This window comes from Vanellus vanellus (assembly GCF_965231255.1).
Source record: "Vanellus vanellus genome assembly, chromosome: 6".
Classification (NCBI taxonomy): Eukaryota; Metazoa; Chordata; class Aves; order Charadriiformes; family Charadriidae; genus Vanellus; species Vanellus vanellus.
Genome location: NC_138911.1, coordinates 16,405,259 through 16,425,974, shown reverse-complemented (window position 1 = coordinate 16,425,974; position 20,716 = coordinate 16,405,259). Strand labels below are relative to the sequence as shown.

The window sequence follows — 20,716 nt, the reverse complement described above, 5'->3', positions numbered from 1 at the left end:
AAAGTGAGGGCAGCAAAGAGGCAAAGGGAGACTGGAAAAGGCAGGAACCTGGAGGAACTGAAAGTGAAGAGTGGTCAAGTAATATCAATGTTAAAGAAGAATTTATGTAAAAGAAGGATAAAATGAAGAAAAAAAACAAGCTTCCTTGCAGTGCCCAGGTTTCTATGAGCAGTGTGGACCAAAGGAATTTTTGTCAGGTGGATCTTGGATAACAGTGATAGGCAAAGAGCTGACAACCGAAGCAAGAGAAGAGTCTTCAGCCAGCTGGTGTTCTTGCACAATTTTCCAGATAGTCAGAGACTTGGAAAAACATTTGAACGCACACAGAGCATTTTGTTTGGCCACTCCGAAGGTCGGCCTCGCTCCTGGGCGTCCTGTTTTGCCAGGCAGTATACACTGCTGCTGAAATCATGACATCCCTTGAAGCTGCGCGCAGTCTCTCAAGCCTCGGTAAGCCGAGAAAGATGGCTGCAGAAACTTGTCGCCTGCTCCTCCTTTGCCAGGGCATTTCTGCTCGGCTGCCGTCCCCTGGGCAGCCGAGCTGGTGGCTGGAGCTGACCCTGGGGAACACGAGGGATGGGGGACAGGCGTCCCCAGCGCCACTGGAAGAGCACGAGCTGCAATTAATTAATTAATTAATTTAATTAGTAATTTGATTTGTTGACGCGACTCTATATTAAGGCCGTGTTTCGCCGGGTGACACTGAGGTGCTCAACGCCGTGGCCGGGGGAGCCCTAGTGGACACCCCCACCAGCCCCACAGCGGCGCCAGCTGCTTGCGGAGGGCCGCGGGCAGGGTGGGGGCGGAGCGGGGGCGGCCCCGGCGGCCCTTATTAGGCCTCCCCCGGCCCTCAGCGCTCTCCCGGAGCTCACGCAGAGGAGGCGCCGCCACTGCTGTCGTCGGCTGGGGCACGCGCCGCCCCTCCGCCTCTCCCAACGGACGCGCTTCCCGAGGCGAGGCGCTCGTCACAAGGGAAGTGACGCGCGGGGTAGGGGGGGCATCGTGACGCCGGCGCGAGGCGAGGTGATATAAAGGGGTAGGCGGCGGCGGCCGGAAGCGAGCGGAGCCGAGCGGCGCGGCGGGAGGGGGGCTCGGGCAGGCGGGCGGGCGGCCGGTGTCGCCTCAGCCGGGCGCGGAGGGGAGCGGGGAGGAGCAGGGCGGCTGCCTCAGACCCCCCCTCGTCCCCGAGCCAGCCATGGATTTCCGCAATATTCTCGTCATGGCCTCGGAGCAGCAAGGGCTGAACTCGGTGCCGGTGAGCTCGGGGGTAGATGGGACTTGGGGGGGGCGGGGGCGCAGAAGCGCGAGGCCGGGGCACGGTGGCCGTTACAGGCGTTGGGGCTCCCGGCTGCCCGCTCTAGTGGCCTTCGGGGCGCGGAGGGGGCGGTTCCCGGCGGGTCGGGGCTGGGCCCAGTCGGGTCGTGCGGGGCCCCCGCGCTCCCCTTCATGGTGCGTCGAGGGTCTTGCTTGAGCCTCTACCCCTCGCCTGGGCACCCGCCCGAGGAAGCCGGTCTGCGGGCCTGGCTGGCACTCGCGTAGCCTGCCAAGCCGGCCTGCGGCCGGGCCTGTCGCCTCGCCGGCCGGAGGTGCTCGCTTTTGGGGGCTGGAAAAGCGTCTGTGTGCGGGGGGGGGGGGGGGGGGGGCGAAGCGGGGTTCCGCCTGTCAACAGGTCTCGGCACGGCACACTCGGAGCTGGGAAGGGGTAACCGGGGTTTGCACCTTCTGGTCGCCGAAAATACCGGGATCCTGAGAGTAAAAGCGGTGGTGCAGGGGAAGGCAGTGGTTGTGGCTAAAAGTCGGATAAGTCCTTTTGTTTGCTCTGAAAACAGAAGTCTGCCACGTCTCGAATGCGGGTCGGAGACAAAGAATGACAACTTTTGGATGAATGTGCTGCATTGTCCGATACTCTGTATCCATCGCTAAGGAACAGCCTTTAACAACCATATGGGGTGCTGGGTGAAAGGCGTTTGGTTTATTATGAATATTATTCTGAAGTCTGTATTTCAGTAGTTTGTATTTTAACTCAAGCTATCAGTTTTATGTTGATTCAGTATGAGATAACCCACTTACTCGGCTGAATGAAGTCTGGCAATAGAAAGGGGCCTGTGGCCTCTTGGTACATTAGTATACTGTGTTTCATTCCTTTGGCAGGACCCAAATTATAAGTCATGTGTGCTTAGTTGGATAAAAAATATGTTCTATTTGGTAGCCACCAGCTAGGGAAACACTTTTCCTGTCTGTTTTTTAACTGAGTGCTAGAGTTCTATGTTTCTATTATTAGGTCACTTAAACCAGTGTAAATAAGAGGGGTAGGTTTTTTAGCATAAACTATGGGGAAAAACAAACAAAAAGGCATAATTGTTAGTTCTGACACTGCTGAAATGGGGGCACTTGAGAATTGAAAGTCTCTCAGTCTCTCTGTATCACTAGTAAAAGTTTGGTAATGTTTGCTAACATTGTGAACAGTTGATAATGTGGACCAGCCATACAGTAGATATGTGTAATTCATAAGATTCATTACACTTTAAAAGTATTATAAAATGTACTCTTTCACATTTAGTGTGATCTAGTTTGTTTCTGACTCTACATAGAAATACAGTTTGATATTTAAATGCTTGTTTTATGACTCTTAAAACAAGCTGTTCCACTAAGCTGTCACTGGGTTGTTGTAGTTCTTACTTCAGATAGTTAAAACTTCTTTTTACCTTCTTAGTTTTCTCATGCAGCTTTAATGTGCTGTGCCACTACTTTGTCACAAATAGTCATAAACCATGATGATGAATTGATGAAATATCTGCCATGTTCTCTATTGCAGATGTAATGGTGAAGGAAGACAATCCTACTTGTTGTGCAGCGAATGGGGGTTTTGTTACTCTCTTTAGAAAAGGCAGGATTAGGATTTGCTTACCTGATTTAACTCACAGAGTGAGAGTGCAATTCAATCCATAGCTGAAGCAGTTTGGTTTCCTGCTGCCCTAACATTAGTGATGCAGTTGGCCTTAATCTCTGAGCAAAAGTGGAGCTGCATTTGGCACTGCTTGACATTTTCTGCAGCTGTTAACCTCCAAAGGCCCTCTTTGGAAGCCTTTCTGATCAATGGATATCAAAGTAACTCCACTAGATTAATGCTATTATGTAAAATACGTTCATATGAGAATATGATTAATTTTGAATATTTTTATTAAAAATACCATATAGCCTAATTACAAAATTTACAAGTATGTAAAGTTAACAGGTTTACAGAAATGTTAGTTCCCGCATTAATTAGCATATCCCCTGAAGTTTCCTTTGAGAAGTTTATTTTAAACTTTACAGTGCACTAAATATTCCAGGCCTATTGTAATGAAAGAGTAACATGCACAAGTAGTATATATATTTCAAAAGTAAAAACTATAAAAAAACTCTAGGAAATAATATGGTCTTGTATCGTGAAAGAGGGAACTGTGTAAAACAGGTATTGCATCACATCCCTTTAAAAATGAATCTGCTTGTTCATCTCCCTATGGAAATCCAGATTCAAAAGGAATACTGCTGAAATCAGCCTTTCAGTGCCCTGTTAGTTGCATCAAGTTTTGTTTCTAAATAAAACGGTACATATATGAACTAATGTATATGCTATTAATGCTGTGTTGCTAATCTTTATAGCAGTTGCTGAAAAGAGCCCCAGTTTTTCTCCCATAATGTTGTGTAGGCATTTCAGTATTGTGTGGATATATCTTGTTACATATGTTCATTTTAGCCATTCGTTAGATTTCCAATGTGATCTTGCTTTGATTAGACATGATACCAGTTATGAGATTTAATGTTAATTTCAGTAAGACTTAAATCATTTCTGTGTCACTCTTCTATTTTTGTTGAAATTGGTATACTCTGTTATGCCGCAAGTTTTACACGACACAATGGATATGGTGAAGTACTTTGAGATGTTTGTAGGGAAGATATTTGTAAAAGTATGAAATCGTATTGCGGTTTATCTTAAAAATACTGAGCATAGTTGGAACCAAGTCATTCTTTTATTTCACCTTGTTTCTATTGTCATTAATAATTTATTAGAAATGATCTTGCATAACTCCCTACTCATTTTAACTGAGGAGGAATTGTTCATGTATGGGACTATGAAAAATCTGATACAGAATAGCATTTAACCACAAAGCGGTGACCCAAAACTGAAACAGTGTCATCCACGTCAGCACTTGCTGAAGTCTCATTTTTAAGTCAGACTGACACATAGTAAGTATGAATCATTACAAAATAGCCTCCAGTGAAGTTGACAGATTCAGGTTGCTACCAGGGATTAAGTATTTGTGAAGTAACCCAAGAGCAAAATCCTGGAGTTTGTTACAGAGCCTACCCATGAAGTGGTAATCTACAAACTATTGAAGGATGGCCTATAGGCAAAAGAAGCCCTGCAAGAGAAATATGGAGAATGGCCGAGAAGCACAGATTGCTCTTATAGAATCAGACTCCTGTTTTGATTGGTGTGCATTCATTTATTACGTAGTTAAAACTTGTCTTAAAACAGTGCCTAGGAATGCTTTGTATTATATCGGCATCCATGCGAGGAGAACTGCAAGACACACAATGTAAAAAGTTAGCAAGGGGTTAGGAGGGCTTTTCCTCTCAACTTGAATGAACTCAATAGTTAAGTTCCAGGCACTTGCAAGCATTGACTAAAATGTGTAAAACTTTCAGTTTTTCCTATTCCTGGTCTCTTTTTTTGCATAAGCAGGTGAGAATGGGCACCACTATACCACTACATAAAGGAAAGCATAAAATATGCTTTTAAGTTTTGTTCTGGGCTTTTTTTGTGTGTGTTTTGGGGTTGTTTTGTTGTTGTGGGTTCTTTTACTGTGGGAAGCAACATTTAACAGAAGAAACTTCTGCATTTTTTCAGCTAATTGTTCAGCTTGGGTGTTGTGACAGCAATTGCAAAATCTTGAGAAAATTATTTTTGTTTTTTTAGGAGTAAAATGTATGATCCTGTTCAATTAGTTTTGGGACATGAGAGCAGTATAAGCTGACAGTTAAAATACTTTTATCAGTAAAGCCTTTCTCTTGGTAGGTGGTGTTAGAACCTGAAGAGAATCAAACAAATTTAAGTGTGCTTGGTCACTACCATTTACTTTGTCATAACTAGATACTAATAACAGTAGTTGAGAAAGCATTACATGCATGTGTTCTAAGAAAGTCTAACTGCAGTGTGAGGCGCTGGTAACCCCAGCGTGGTGTCTGCAGAGTGGACAGTGCTAAGACTGTAGCAGAGGCCTTGGAAGTATAAGCACAGGATGAGAGTGGAGGCCCCTGGGCAGTCAACACAGATGACCACTTATCAATTTGGAAAGCTGCCTTTTGAGGAACTAGTATTAGGGAATTGTGAGAGGAGTGACACAAAAAAGGATGTATATGTGGCTTAACTGAGTGAAAGAACCATTTGTGATGTTATCAGAAAGCTATACCCTAAAGAATATTTGAAGGGAAAGAGGGATGTGCCATTGGAGAAGACTACATGTCTTGAGGAACAGTAAGGAAGAACAGGAAAAGTGTTGTAACATTGTACAGGAGTCACAACTTGCTAGTGAAAAACAAGCAAACAAAAAAACCCACTCTGGGAGAACCTCTGCCAGTTGCCTATATGGGATAGCACAAATGGAATTGTCTTTACATTGCGTGTGCAAGCCTGCAGCAAAAATGATTAGCTGCACAGGTGGTCTACTTGAGAATCAGGTTTGGAAGATTTGATCATTCATATCTTGCATTGCTACCTGTGTAAATATTGGTAATTGTTAAAGGCAATACTACTTCTGTTGCTTGTGTCTGGGTCTCATATTTGGTCCAGATTTTGGGGGGGCTTCATTTGGATGCCACAAAGCCTACAAAAATTTTGTAAAATCTCTTTTATGGTCCAAGATTTGGCACTTGAATGCTGACACCAAAACAGCTGCAACTCTATCAGGATCGTGTGCCACATCTTAAAGTCAGTGATTTAAGAGCAAAATCTTGGTTGCAGACTACACTGTTAAACTTGTGACCTGGAGCTTGCTTGCTGGCCAAAGCTGGCTACTAGACACTGGCACTCTGCATTTAAGGGATGGATGTCTTATTTATATGTATATAAACAGTAGGTGATGTATATCTCACACAAGTCAGTGTGCATGTGTGTGAATGTATAGGCACATAAAGCCTGATGGTTTTTTTTATTTGCTGTATTAATACTAATCTTTTTGGTTTGAGGTATACTTTTCAGAGAAAAATCTGCTTTGTCAGTTGTAACTTTGTATGCTGGATAGCCCACTGAAACAGTTTATTCTGGCTGTAAGTGGAAAACAAGATTTTGCACTGTAATGGACTTTTAAAATGTGTAATGGCCTTTTAAAATTACTCTTAAAGTACCATTGTCAGACTGAGGGAGAGCCAGTTATTGGGTAGGTAGTTATGGCAAGGTTTGCAGGGATGAAGGTAAAAAATGAGAAACTTCAGGAGAAATACTACTCGCTGGTAGGAAAAAACTTGGTATTTCTTGAGGGTAAATAGTTGAGGGCAGGCACTCCCACAGCCTTTACTTTTTCCTTTGGGTGAAGCAGTGCCCACGTTGTCTGTCTGAGCAGGACTCAGTTAGAGCTGTCACTAGGTTCTAACCAGAGACATAATCAGTGTTTACAACTTTAGTGCAGTGGTTTAGGAACAGCTTGACCTGCTCTTGCCTAAAGGCTAAACACTTCTCTCTCTGTTAATTTAACCAACTTGGCAATAGCTATAAAGAGCCAGAATGGCGCAGCTGCTGGTTGGATGATAAAGTAGTGACATGCCCCGGCTTATTTGGTCTGGTTTACCTGCAATCTAATGCATGTTCATTTGCACTGTAAGTAAAGTGCTTTATCAGTGCTTGTGGAACATCTGCATGGTTCAGTGCTTTTAAAAACACTAAACTTAAGCTGGTTATTTTATGCTATTTCTAAATGAAGGTGAAGAAAACTTCTATCAATAATAGTAGTGATTCACAGTACAGAAAATTTTTATTCATTTATTTATTATTATTCATTTAGCTATGTTTTCAGTTGTTAGCCAATATCAAGAAATGCTACTGATGGGAAGACTTTTAAATCTTGACTTTTGCACAATTTACCACACTAGTGGCAGTGGGAAAACAGCATGTCTGTCAAGCAGCTTTACAAACCGGCTCCTGGATAGGACTGTTGGTTGTAGTGCAGCAAAACAAAGTCTGAAAACTGTTTCTCCATCACTTTGATCTATCCTGCTAGGAAACCTTATAAAGAATTAATCTACATTTCTCCTTGCTATTTAGCAGCTTTAAAAGGTGCTCCTTAGGCCTAAAACTCTTTCAGAATCATAAAATCATTTAGGGTGGAAAAGACCCTTAACCTTGAGTCCAACTGCATCCTCTATTTTGAAAGTACTTTGTTTTGTCTGTTTTTAAAAACTGTGTAGGAATTGAATAATTAAACCAAGTTTTGCTAAATTAGGTTACCAATGGCAAAATGTGACATGTTTAACTTCAAGAGTAAGGTAATTTACATAGATATTGTAACACTATAAGTATACTACAGAGTACCTCAAGTTGTTCCTAAGTTACTAATTTGTGTCAACCTTTTTCTGACAGGATTTTCACTCATAATGTGTGAATTGCTCTGCTGCTTTATTCTGATTTAGATAGAGCATACCATCTTATTTTGGGCCACTGAGTCATGGTCTACATGTGAGCAAAAATTGGGAGGCAGTACTACATCGTTCAGGTTTTGTGAACTGTTAGGTTTTGGAATACTTTTGGTGTAAACAGCACAAGTTGGGGAGGTAAGGACCTCAGCTTCCTAGAAGAGAGGAGACCAACTCCAGCTATCTTATTATCCTTTAAATAGTCCTAGCTATGATGATCAATTGTAATGATTTAAATTGTAAGTACCAAAAGTTGTTCAGTGTTGGAGCTTCTCAAAGTGATAAGGACTTACAAAATCAGTTCTCAGATTGTGCTGAGCTCTTGTGCAGAGGTGAATCTTGGTAAGTGAGCTTGACTGTAGCAGGTCTTTAATATGATGAGGCAACATGTCAGGCTTTACTACTGCAGTGTATGTGGATGGTGTATCTTTATAATTTTGTTTAGTCATTTCAGAAATTACTAAGGGCAACTACAAATAGCTGCTATTGTAGCTGCCTTTCTTGGAGCCAGTTTTGGCTGCATTTTGAAAATGAGTCTCTGAACCTTCTTAATGCATGTATATACAAGATAATATATGGGTTTGCATATTAGAAATTAAACTAATCCAAGGATCTATTCATATGCTGCTGTTTCAGTGAATTAGAAATTAGAACGAAGGCTTCCATTGGGTGATACTGAAATCTATAGGGAGTTCTGCCTGATTATTGCTTCTAAAATATTTCTATGTAGATATCTTTACCAGATAATTTAATTTTAGTTATGTTTCATAAGGCTATATTAGGATTGGAAGATACAGGAATACTGACTTGTGTGGCTTTTTTTATTGGTGATACTGGTTTTACTTGGGACTGTATTTCACAGCTCTTTCATTTGGTGAGGATCCTAACTTTCCATGTGGAAGGTCTTGGTTTAGGTTGTAATCTGTTGGCTTACTACTGAAATCCAGAAAACCCCTCAAACCTCAAATAGAGTTGGTTTTGTTTTTTTCCTAAATGTATTCTTCTGCTTTCCATCTGCTTCTGGATTTAACTGGCTTCTACTGTATTTATCTTTGCAAGTGTCTCTGTCCTTCTCATTGCATTATTTGTCTTCTGTAGTCTGTTTGTGGGAAGAAGATCAAAAAAGTCTTTTTCTTTCCATTTTACCATTCTGAAGCCCAATCTGATAATTGGTACATTTATGAAAGGTAATGTTTGAACAGGTGTAGCACATTAGTGCAAGTGTTTGTTATAGATCCCAGTAAGAAAGGCACTCAGACTCTTAACATATTGATTAAAACAAAATATATTGGAGATAACAGGGGAAGGAGAAAAGGAGACAGTGTAGATAACTTTACACCTGTTCAGCTGCCGCAACCCAAGCTGTACAGCACTGGACAGACATTTAGGCATGGCAAGCTGTGCAAATCCTCTCTGTATTGAGGATCCACCAGTATTGCAGTTTTCAGAGCTTTCAGAGCATGTTCTTGGAAGTAAACGGCTCTATTTCCACTGCCAAGCAAAAGGACGTTATATGAAAGCATGCTTCTTCAAGATGTGAGACATAGAATCATAGAATAGTTTTGGTTGGAAGGGACCTTTAAAGGTAGTCTAGTCCAACCCCCCTGCTGTGAGCAGGGATATCTTCAACTAGAGCAGGTTGCTCAGACCCCCATCCAACCTGACCTTGAATGTTTTCATGGGGCATCTACCACCTCTGTGGGCAACCTGTTCCAGTGTTTCACCTCCCTCACCGTAAAACATGTCTGTCTTATATCTAGTCTAAATCTACCTTCTTCCAGTTTAAAACCATTACACCTTGTCCTATTGCTATTTACTAAAAAAAAAAAAGGTTGTCCTGTCTTTCTTATCTTTAAGTATTGACAGGCTGCAATAAGGTCTCCCTGAAGCCTTCTCTTCTCCAGACAGATTACACCATGTGCCAGTAGTGTAATTGCCAGGTGCTAAGGGGGATCTGTGTATTCTGTCACAATTAGTCTGCTGAGTTCATCCAGTGGTCTCAAGTGATAAGTATAGTAGAGTGCAGGCCTGCACCTAGTCAGGTTAACTGGTATGCAATCACTAACTCCTTGATGTGCAATAGTTTTCTGTTTAAGATCAACTGCAGTAGGAACTAAATATCACTGGTTTTATATCAACCCACTAATTGTGCTGGTGAAGTCAGTTGCAACTTTTGGAGTAATTCCATTTTTTGAGTTGGTTTGTTTATTTTCACTGAATAAGATAACCTGAAAGTGAAATGAGTGTCCACAAAAAAGCTGAAAGCCCTAATGGATCTGTAAACCTGCAGTCTGACATTGAATAGACTCTGGCAGCTTGAGCTCTAGTCTGGTTTTGTTTCCCGCTTGATCAAGGAATAAGGCTGAATTGAAATATTTTTATTCCGTTACTGATGCATCTGTTGCAGTCCTTCTCAGTCTAATGCATTTTACTCATTTCTCTTGGTTTCCCTACCTGTCTTCTGGTTTCCTGCTCATTCCTTCAGAAAGCTAAGTGTGCTCTTGTCCCAGATAAGTGGAATTCACCTCACTCAAAAGAGAGAAGCAGCAATATATTTTTGAGATAAAATAATAATTTTGGAGTTCAATGAGTTTGATGGAATTTAACAAAGTTTTAACAGTGGTTTGACAAGGTTCAGTAAGTGTGACAGCAGTGTTCACCTTATTAATTACTGCATGGAAGAAACATACAAAGGAAAATTGAGTTAGAATGATTCTCACAGACTGGAGATGCAAAGAGTGAGGAGGACCCTCCCATTGAGTCATGAGGTTCAGAGTGGACCCCCTTGTTTTCTAAACCCCTTTGGGGGCCTAGGAGTGGCTGGATCCAATCTTAGTCCCAGACTTGGTCGACAGTCTATCTAATGGAATTATCCATACAATATTTATGATAATGTTGGATAGCTACATGGATTAGTAATAATATTAATTCAGCATGCTATCAGTCGCTTACCAAGGATCTGTCACAGATAAGGGGCCTCTCTACCTCGGGTGAGGAAGGCTCTTTTAGTCTCAGGCAGGGAATCTCTAACCTTGAGAGGGATGTCCCTGCTCAAGGGGAAAGTTGCCTGGCATGCAGTCCAGCTGCAATTCAGGGAGAGCTCAAATTTGGCCCATCCTGACGGTAATATTTATAGGGTGAAGTAGTTGGCTGTTAGTCAGTAGTATAGACAAGATGCCTTGCTTTTAGCTCTGGTATCTTCTTCTGTACTTTGGTTATCTTGCACTTTTGGGTTTTGAAACCACCTTTAAAAATACTTTTCAAGACACCTTCACTCCCTTGCACATGAACCAGGGGCTTTCTAGCTTGCAAGTTCACCCCAAGGATGGGAGGGTCCTTAGTCAGCCTGAACCAATATATGGCTAGGAGTCAAGTGTATCTGTCATAACTCAGCTTCAGTGGGAATTCATTGTTTGTTTATTCTGTACCATCTCTATTCTTAAAGTCAACTACATGACTGTTATGCAACTCCTCAGTTTTAAAAACTTTAAGATTTTTACATTCCATAACTTTCCTAACATATTTATTTGTTCTTTACAGAAAAGGTACAGTTTAGCTGTTGGCCCTCCCAAAAAGGTTCCAAAAGTCAAGGGTGTAGAGTCTGCAGCAGTGCAAGCATTTCTCAGACGGCAAGAAGAAGAAAAAAGAAAAAAAGGTAACAGTCAAATATTTCCTATGGGAGACTTTCATTAACTCTTTGAGACTTTGTCACCTCCTTCAAAGCTCTTGCAAATACAACTACATATCTGTTTCTGGAATTTATGCATGTAATTGATGCTGAGGGAAAGCCAGGACAGAGAAAGGACTAGGGATGTTTGCATGCTTTCCTAGGGAGCCAAATATTAATCGGCTATACTAGCATGTACTGTTTGAGTAGTAGTTAAGGTGAAGAGATATTGCAAGAAACCATCTGGATTTTTGGTAACTTAACTTTGAAAAGCTTCATCTGTGGAAAAGAAAATGGTAAGAGTTCCTGTTGTTTCTTCATCTAGTGTATCGATACAGTCTGAATTTTAAATTTATATGGCAGAGGCTTTGATTGAGCCACATTTTTTCCACTGTGTTATATTTCCTTTAAATAGTCTATAGAATAAACTAATACTGCGTTGCTTCTAATGTTAACCTTTTGTTAAAGGTAACCAAATCTGATGGACTGGATGGCCCAGGCTATTCCTCCTCTCCTGAGCCAGTCATGAGCCACCTCCTTATCCCTACTTCCAGGTCCAGTCAGAAGCAAGAATGAGCATGAATTCCAAATAGGCATGCATTCACACTCTCTCGATACAGTCATAGCCCTTGACAATAGAATAATATAGGCAGGGGATGGTACCTTTACAGACACCCAGAGCATGAGTAGCCCAATCCATTTTGTAGGAATTGATGCTTTTACTGAGTCTTTCTGGTATTTGGCCCCTACTCCCTTGGTCTCTCCAGTATCTGGCATTCAGACCTCTCATCCTATCCGCCAGCTAGTTCAGCCTGAATTTTGTCAGCAGGTCACACAGACTCAAGATAGAGCATGCTTATGCAGAAAATGGCTAAAACCAGTTCAGTAAGAATATAGGACAGGCTGTGGAGATAGGGCACAGGGCTCTGCTAGAAAGATGTAGTGACCAGCAGCGTACTCATCTGTGGCTGGCTCCTTCTGTCTCCCCCCTACACCCTACTACGCATACACTCAGCCTGTTTTCCAATTCTTATCTCCCTAATACTCTTTGATTCCCCCTTTCCTCATCTTCCCTTAAACATCTAATAGTAAATTCTGTACAGTCTCAACATTCTCTTGCCCAGTCTCAAAACTCCTTCCATTACCCAGAGATCCCATAGGTCCTGTACCTCCACACACAGTAATTCTCCTTAGTTTGCATAGCATTCTGGAGAGCTGCTTACGTTGAGTCACCATAGTGAATTTTGCAACAGCAGCATTTGACTTAATTGTTTGCCTTTGTTTGTCGGACTAGCTGATTCAGGTGGGTTAGCTTGCCCTGTTGGCAAACCTCTGGTCACTTTCTGATCTATTTTGAATAGCTGTTAGCCAGATATCCTTAAACTACTGTCCTAAATGATTTGTCAGCTTGGAAGAAATTGAAATAAAAAATAGTGGTTTTGCATAACTTTCTCCTGATTTTCTTCTACAGCACTGGAAGAAAGAAGAAAGAAAGAAGAACTCTTGGCTAGACGTATTGAACTAAAACATGACAGAAAGGCAAGAGCTATGGCCTCACGAACAAAAGATAATTTTTATGGATATAATGGCATTCCTGTTGAAGAGAAGCCTAAAAAGAGGAGGGCTTGTGAGAATGTTGCTCAGGCCCCAGAGGCTGAATATGCAACAGAAGATGAAACTGAGCAACTTGAATACAGTCAGACTGAATCTGAGCATGAGCAAGAAGAATATGAAGAGAAACCATCCAAAGCTGCAGTGAAACCAAAGGCACCTCCCAAAAATGCACCAGCACCTCTGAACTTTGCAGAGCTCTTAAGGCTTGCTGAAAAAAAACAATATGAACCCGTGGAAATAAAAGCAGTGAAAAAGGTAGAAGAGAGACCCAGAACAGCAGAAGAATTGAGAGAGCTGGAGTATTTGGGACGCAAAAACAAAAGAGTAGAAATGCATAAGAAAAGTGAGAAGGAGATTAAGAATACAGGGCTATCTGGTTCTTCAAAAAAAGTGACTTCTCAGAAAGAATCTGTGAATGCAAAACTTAACAAATGCTCAGTAGACAAACATTCCACACCAAAAAGCAGTCTGTCGTCTTCTATGAGCAGTACAGATAAGAAATCCAAAGCACCAGCATTGACTGAAAAACACTCACGTTCATCATCTTCATCCAGATTTGATCAAAAGGAAAAAACCTCACAAAATGGCTCCTTAAAAAGCTCTACTGGTAGCAGTCACAGCAAATTACCTGCCAATGGTACTGGAAAGTCTGTCTCAAGCTCTCATGTGCCACCCTCAAAACCAGCAGCCAATGGGGCTCAGAGGCTACCATCTGCTAAAGAATCCAGCCTGAAAAAGCCTGCCCATACAAAATCAGGAAATGCTGCCGCCCTTCAGCACGGAATCAACTCTAATGCAAAACGATCAGGCAGCAGCTTAGGAAAAGGAGGACCTGGACATCCAGGTGGTGGTTCAAGTGCAGGACCTGGGCGATCAAGCAGCAATTCTGGTGTGGGACCTGGAAGGCCAGGAAGTGGTTTAAGCCCAGGACCTGTGCGACTAGGCAGCGGTTCAGCTGCAGGACCTGGAAGGCCAGTTAGCAGCTCAAGCACAGGACCTGGGCGACTAGGCAGCGGTTCAGCTGCAGGACCTGGAAGGCCTGCTGGCAGCTCAAGTACAGGACCTGGACGACCAGGTAGCAGCTCAAGCATGGGGCTTGGGCGACCAGGCAGCAGCTTGGGCACTGGACCAGGAAGGCCAGGCATCAGCACAAACGCAGGACCTGGACGACCAGGCAGCAGCACGGGTACAGGACCAGGAAGGCCAGGAGTCAAGCCAAGCACTGGACCTGGGCGACCAGGCAGCAGCTTGGGAACAGGACCAGGAAGGCCAGGAATCAATCCAAGCACAGGAACCAAGCGACCAGGCAGCAGCTTGGGAACAGGACCAGGAAGGCCAGGCATCAGCCCAAGCGCAGGACCTGGGCGACCAGGCGGTGGCTTGGGTACAACTGTAAAACCGAAGTGTACTGTTGTATCAGAAACTATTTCTTCTAAAAACCTTGTTGCAAGACCTAGCAATGGACAGATAAATGGAATGAGATCTTTTCAAGGGCATAGACCTGTGTTTCATCCACAAGGTATAAAGTTCTAGAGCAAATAACTTTTTCACTTAGTTGTTTTGTGTGTTTAATGTATGTCTGAGGCGAGGTCACTGAGGGTCTTTGACAATTACAGATGCAATTAGGAAGACTTGGACAAAATAACATATTTGCCTTTATAAGAGTGCATTTAATGTTGAATGCTCTTTCTGTTTTGCAACTTTTTATTTATTTTTACTTTACTCATATTTCTTGAAATACAGGCCTGGGGTGTGAAGTATTACGTGACCTGGATGAAGGGATAGAGTGTACCATCAGCAAGTTTGCTGATGACACAAAACTGGGAGGGGTGGCTGACATGCCGGAAGGCTGTGCCACCATACGGTGTGTGCCACCATACAGTGTGACCTGGACAGGCTGGAGAGTTGTGGAGAGGAACCTAATGAAATTCAACAAGGGCAAGCATAGGGTACTGCATCTGGGAGGAATAACCCCATGCATCAGTACAGTTAGGGGCTGATCTCCTGGAGAGCAGCTCTGCAGAGTCTCCCACCTGGGAGTCCTGGTGGACAACAGGATGACCATGAGTCAGCAATGTGCCCTGGTGGCCAAGAGGGCCAATGGCATCCTGGGGTGCATCAAAAAGTGTGGCCAGCAGGTCAAGGGAGGTCATCCTCCCCCTCTACTCTGCCCTGGTGAGGCCACATCTGGAGTATTGTGTGTAGTTCTGGGCTCCCCAGTTCAAGAAAGACAGGGAACTGCTGGAGAGGGTCCAGCAGAGGGCTACAGAGATGATTAGGAGATTGGAGCATCTCTCTTATGAGGAAAGGCTGAGGGACTTGGGTCTTCTTAGTCTAGAGAAAAGAAGACTGAGGGGGGATCTTACCAATACTTTAAGTATTTATAAGGGAGAGTGCCAGGTAGATGGGAACAGTCTTTTCAGTGGTGCCCAGTGACAGGACAAGAGGTAACGGGCACAAACTTGAGCATAGGAAGTTCCATCTAAACATGAGGAGGAACTTCTTTACCTTGCGGGTGGCAGAGTGCTGGAACAGGCTGCCCAGAGACGTGGTGGAGTCTCCCACTCTGGAGACATTCAAAACCCGCCTGGATGCCATCCCGTGCAACCTGCTGTAGGTAACCCTGCTGTGGCAGGGGGGATAGACGTGATCACCTCCAGGGGTCCCTTCCAACCCTGACCGTTCTGTGAAAGTAAACTAAGCAGCCTGTGATGGATGTTGGTATATGGATTCTGTTAGAAGGGAAAAAAAATTTGAAGGATTCACATCCTGCATAGCTTAAATATGCTTAGCCTTTAAAATTTCATTGTGTCTTAAATAACAGATGCTTAAAGTGGTACATGAAAACTAAATCCACACAGCAAACCTGTGACTGATAGTTAAGTATTTTGGCAAATTCACCTTATCAGTAAGCAAGCAGTTCTAAAAAAAAAAAAAAAAATCATTTCTGAAGAGACACAAGCAGCATGGACTCTAGCAAATAAGTGCCTAGAAAACCCTGAACAAGAATGTAGACTTCTGTCTGGTAGTTTCCTCAGGATGCAGTTGGTGATACTGATATGTAATCTTCTATAGCGCAACTTAGAGGAAGTATTTCCTTTTACTGAGTTTCTGAGACTTGCTAGTTAATTTGAGGCAGAAGTTTTCCACCTTGAAGCCCAGAGCTGTAAAATGGCTGTGCCCATGGTATAGCAAGGAGAAGTACTGTTATATTAATGTTATTAATTGATGATTTTTTTCACCCCCTTGTTATTTAGGTTTTGGCAGACCACCTATTAGTTACAAGAGACAAATAGAAGATGATGATGATGATGAATATGACTCTGAAATGGATGACTTCATTGAAGATGAAGGGGAACCCCAAGAAGAAATATCAAAACATATTCGGGAAATATTTGGCTATGACCGGAAAAGGTAAGAAAAAGTCAATTATAAGGTATTGCGGAACAAGCAACAGAACAACAGAAATTAATATAGTTCAACAAATAAATCTTTTAGAAATAGGGGAAGTGCTGGTATCCTGCACAGGATACTGTGTCCAGCTCTGGGGCCCCCAACATAAGAAGGGTATGGACCTGTTGGGGTGGGTCTCGAGAAGGTCCCTGAAGATGATCAGAGGGCTGGAGCACCTCTCCTATGCAGACAGGCTGAGACAGTTGGCATTGTTCAGCCTGGAGAAGAGAAGGCTCTGTGGAGACCTTATAGCAGCCTTCCAGTACTTAAAAGGGGCCTACAGGAAAGATGGGGAGGGACTCTTTATCAGGGGGTGTAGTGATAGGAAGAGGGCTAATGGTTGCAAACTGAAAGAGTAGATTTAGATTAGATATTAGGAAGGAATTCTTTACTGTGAGGGTGGTGAGACACTGGAACACGTTGCGCAGAGAAGCTATGGATGTACCATCCCTGGAAGTGTTCAAGGCCAGGCTGGATGGGGCTTTGAGCAACCTGGTCTAGTAAGAAGTCTTTGTGCATGGCAGCAGGGTTGGAACTAGATGATCTTCAAGATCCCTTCCAACTCTAACCATTCTATGATCCAAAAATGGTTTTGCATTGCAGAAATTTAAGAATTAAAGGCCTTTCTGTGCAGAAGGGACCTTGAATTTTCACACTGCTTGCCATGTTCTTCTAGGGAGCAATAAAATTTGATGCATTAGGACGTAGTTGGAAAACAACACAGCTTCTGCAGTGTCTCACCTGTATAACTCATAGCAACTCTTTCCTATTATTGGAGTTAAAATGCTTTCTATAGCAGTCTGTGCTATTTCAGAATTCATCAAATGTACCTGACTGCAAACGAACTGCTAAATGCAGTAGTGCTAGCTGCTCTGTAAGAGGATCTAATTTGGTATGCCTAGGAACTGCTGGAAAATGAAGGCTCTTATTTAGCTTACTTAATACTTCTCTCTTGCCTGACAAGAAGATATAAGAAAGCAAGCATTTTAAAGGCTTGTAACTTAGATTCTTTCAAAACATTAAAATCTGTGTATGGCAAGGTAATCATTCTTTCGAAGAAGGGATGTGAATTGGTAACTCAGTTGTACATTAGCATGTTGGTTTTAGTGTGCTGAAAACTAATATTTAATTTCCAGATACAAAGATGAAAGTGATTATGCCTTACGTTATATGGAGAGCAGCTGGAGAGAGCAACAGAAAGAAGAAGCTAGGAGGTATGTGTGGATTTGAACTCGGATAGAAAGTGGGAAGTTTGCTTATTGCCCAAGTCATGGGACTAAGTTAGAGTAGATATTTGTTTTTTATAGCAGAGGTAAATAACCCTTACTGTTCTTATATAAAAAAAAAAAAAGCATAGGTAAAGATGAAACTCAGCCAACCAATGCAGTAAATAAATCTTGTATGTTCATTCTCATGCATCACAAACTTTGCTTGTAAAAAAAAAAAAAAAAACAACAAAAAAAAAACTAAAACCAATTTATGCCCAAAAATCTCTTTAAAAATACTTTAAACTTCATTTGAAATGCTAAACCCTTACATTTGTCCCAAACATTACAATATTCTACTAGTTTGAAGATTTGTTTTGTTTTTATCTACATACATGTGTTTGTGTATTTTTATGTATGTAGGGCTGTTATCCAGCCCTTATTTGTTGAAGAGGAGATCACTGATTGCAGATACTGTTTTAAGTATCACTTTCAACACTGAGTTCTAGGAAGCTGAAGAAATTATGCAGGGAAGTAGCTAGAACATGCTGTATTAGCAGAGTCTCTTCTGTGGGCCTGTTCACCAGACACCAGAGTCATGGCAGCTAGATGGACTGAGGGTAGACTAATGTTCTGCTTGTAGCTACCTGAATGGTGCCTCAAGCCAGGCAGTTGCAACAAATTCTTTTGCTTCTCTACTGTTTGATATAGATCCGTTCTCTCCCTTGCCAATGTAAAAGGTGTAGGTGACTCTCAGAAGTTGATGAGTCAGTCCTCTTATGACTTGTATGTAAGAGTTACAGTGGCAGGAATTAATGGGTGTGTTTCAAGCAGCTTCTTTTGGGGGGGGGGGGGGGATGCCTTTCCTATTAAAATCAGCTTTTTTCACAATCTTGACTTTTTTTTTAACAAGTTCTAAATAATTTTTCACTCAAAAGATTTGAATCTAATGATAAAATCTTGATTTCATTTCTTAAAGCTGTATTCTTGCTATAATTGAAGAAAATTTGATTGTTGAACTGATCTAAAATTTTTGCTCAAATCAGCTGTAATAATCTTAGGATTGCTGCTCTTGTTGGGGATGGCTAGAAGCTAAATGTCATGTTTCTTGCGTAGCGGTGTGTAAAGGATTTCATCTTATTTTGCAGCTTGAGACTTGGTGTTCAGGAGGACTTAGAAGAACTGAGACGTGAAGAAGAAGAATTAAAACGCAAGAGACAGTCTAAGAAGCTGAGGACACGTTAACCAACTTCTGGTGTTGACTTTGTTCATGTTTCTGCTACCCTTTGCCTCCATGCATCTCTTATTCTACTTCAGTTTCCATTTGCTTGTTAGAGGGCAAAAGAATATTTAAAGGGATTAAAGTACTGAAAAGCAAGGATTTAGTTTGTCCTAAATAAGATATTTATTTTTAATACTTGCCAGGGTTGGTTTTTTATGAAGAAATTAATGCACTAACGCATATTAAGTGGAATAAAATTAATAGATGTTTCCATTGATTAAACCATTTCAAGATGCCAGCAGAAATATTGACTAGCTATGCACTGACTTGGAACTGTGTGGGCCCATATACTGGTAAACCAATTTTGCATTCACTTGAAAGAAAGGAATAGCATTCTCTGTTCCCTGATATTTCTTGAGACTAAAAAAAAAAATTGTTTTATAACCTACTCTGTCTCCCAACTTGAGCCTCAAAGTATTGAAATGTCATCGTCTTGGGTGTAAGTTCAGCCATTGCCACAGATGTTCAAAGCAATAAAGTACTGTATATTTTCTGATTTGAGGACCCATAAAAATAATTTGAACCTCTTCATTTCTAAACAGAAAAGTGCATGTCATTTGCAGGTTGTACAGTTATAGGTATGGCCAAAAGATTATGTTGGCTTTTGCTGTGTCTGGAATTCCAATGCCCATCTAATTCAGTATGTTAAATACACACCCTGAAAACAGGAATTTCCAGTGTTTGTATGTAACTTGTGCTTTTGGGCTCAAGTGTATATTTGGGAATTCTTTTCCTGCCCTGTAAATCCTCACATTTAAGAGCTTCTGCTGCTTTTACAAATTGTGTACAGTGCACATGTTTTTTCTTGCATTAAACATCCGATGTGTTAAATGATTTAAAATGTGAAGCAGTCATTTATCTAATTAGGCTTACGATTTAGAAAGCACATCAGAATTAAGTTTTGTTGGAATGTATTTGCAGCTCTTTAATATTAACAACTTCATGTTAACTAGTTAATACTTGTGATTAATTTCATCAAACCAAAAATCTAAAATGTTACGTATAGCAGGAGAGTTAGTTCAGTTACTTACCTTAATGCCCATATTTGCACACTGTTTCTAACTATGCACTTAAAGACTGTTTCTTTCAGTAACTGAATTTGTTTACAATCAGCACAGGTCAATGTAAACCTACAGAAGGTTTATTGAGAGTCAAGCTCAAATCTGGTGTTGCATCTACTTTGACTTGCCCTTTAAAGCTCACCAGTATCACACTACTCAGCTTTGCCTCAAGCTCCAGGATTCCATTGATAGTTCCTCTGGCTTCAGCTGCTGAGGCGGTTAGTTTTAATGCTAGAATTATTTGGAAAAGTACAAAAAGGGCTTTGGGTGCTTGTTGGGGGGGAGTAACAGAATAAAAAGGAAAAATTACCTTGTAGAAAAACAACAAAGCAACTTTTCCTATCAATGGGGCTATTCTTAATAATGCTGCTTCTAGGAAGCAGTTCAGGTAGCAAGCTGTAAGGAACAATCTTGGAAGCTGCTGAAGTTTAAACATCTGACTCTTAATGTAAGAAAAAACAGATTTGCCTTTTAAAGATGTTTTCAGTCAATGGTGTAGCATTTCACTGCCTCAGTAAAACACTGACATGAGTAAGGTGTTGGGATAGATTCTATGAACTAATTCAGTATTAGCTGACAGGGAGCTCAGATGAAGGTGCCGTTGTTGCTCCTCTGTATTTTTAACTTTCTATATATTAACTAACAAAAACTGTTTCTCGGTGCATGCACTTGAGACCATGCGAGATAGTGTAACCTCATTGCTTGTCTAGAAGTGTGTTGTATTCACTCTGCTTCATGGGGACCATCTAAAATTTTCTGTTGT

The 20,716-nt window shown here is 41.8% G+C and overlaps 1 protein-coding gene across 1 annotated transcript; it reads left to right on the top strand.

Annotated features, from left to right (window-relative positions):
- The first annotated feature begins 1,092 nt into the window (after positions 1–1,092).
- On the top strand, positions 1,093–19,727 carry SPTY2D1 (SPT2 chromatin protein domain containing 1). The gene is made up of 6 exons (XM_082485497.1): positions 1,093–1,255; positions 11,212–11,326; positions 12,810–14,471; positions 16,210–16,366; positions 17,542–17,619; positions 18,759–19,727. Exons 1-6 carry the CDS (start codon positions 1,196–1,198, stop codon positions 18,853–18,855), a joined length of 2,169 nt encoding a protein of 722 aa, XP_082341623.1. The 5' UTR covers positions 1,093–1,195; the 3' UTR covers positions 18,856–19,727.
- Positions 19,728–20,716: the final 989 nt, after the last annotated feature.

What these genes read in the sequence shown, in the direction of transcription:
- SPTY2D1 (XM_082485497.1), top strand. Translation starts at nt 1,196, where the DNA reads ATGGATTTCCGCAATATTCTCGTCATGGCCTCGGAGCAGCAAGGGCTG. An exon ending in AAGGGCTGAACTCGGTGCCG is followed by an intron (nt 1,256 to 11,211) that starts GTGAGCTCGGGG and finishes TGTTCTTTACAG; the next exon opens with AAAAGGTACAGTTTAGCTGT. An exon ending in ACCTGTGTTTCATCCACAAG is followed by an intron (nt 14,472 to 16,209) that starts GTATAAAGTTCT and finishes CTTGTTATTTAG; the next exon opens with GTTTTGGCAGACCACCTATT.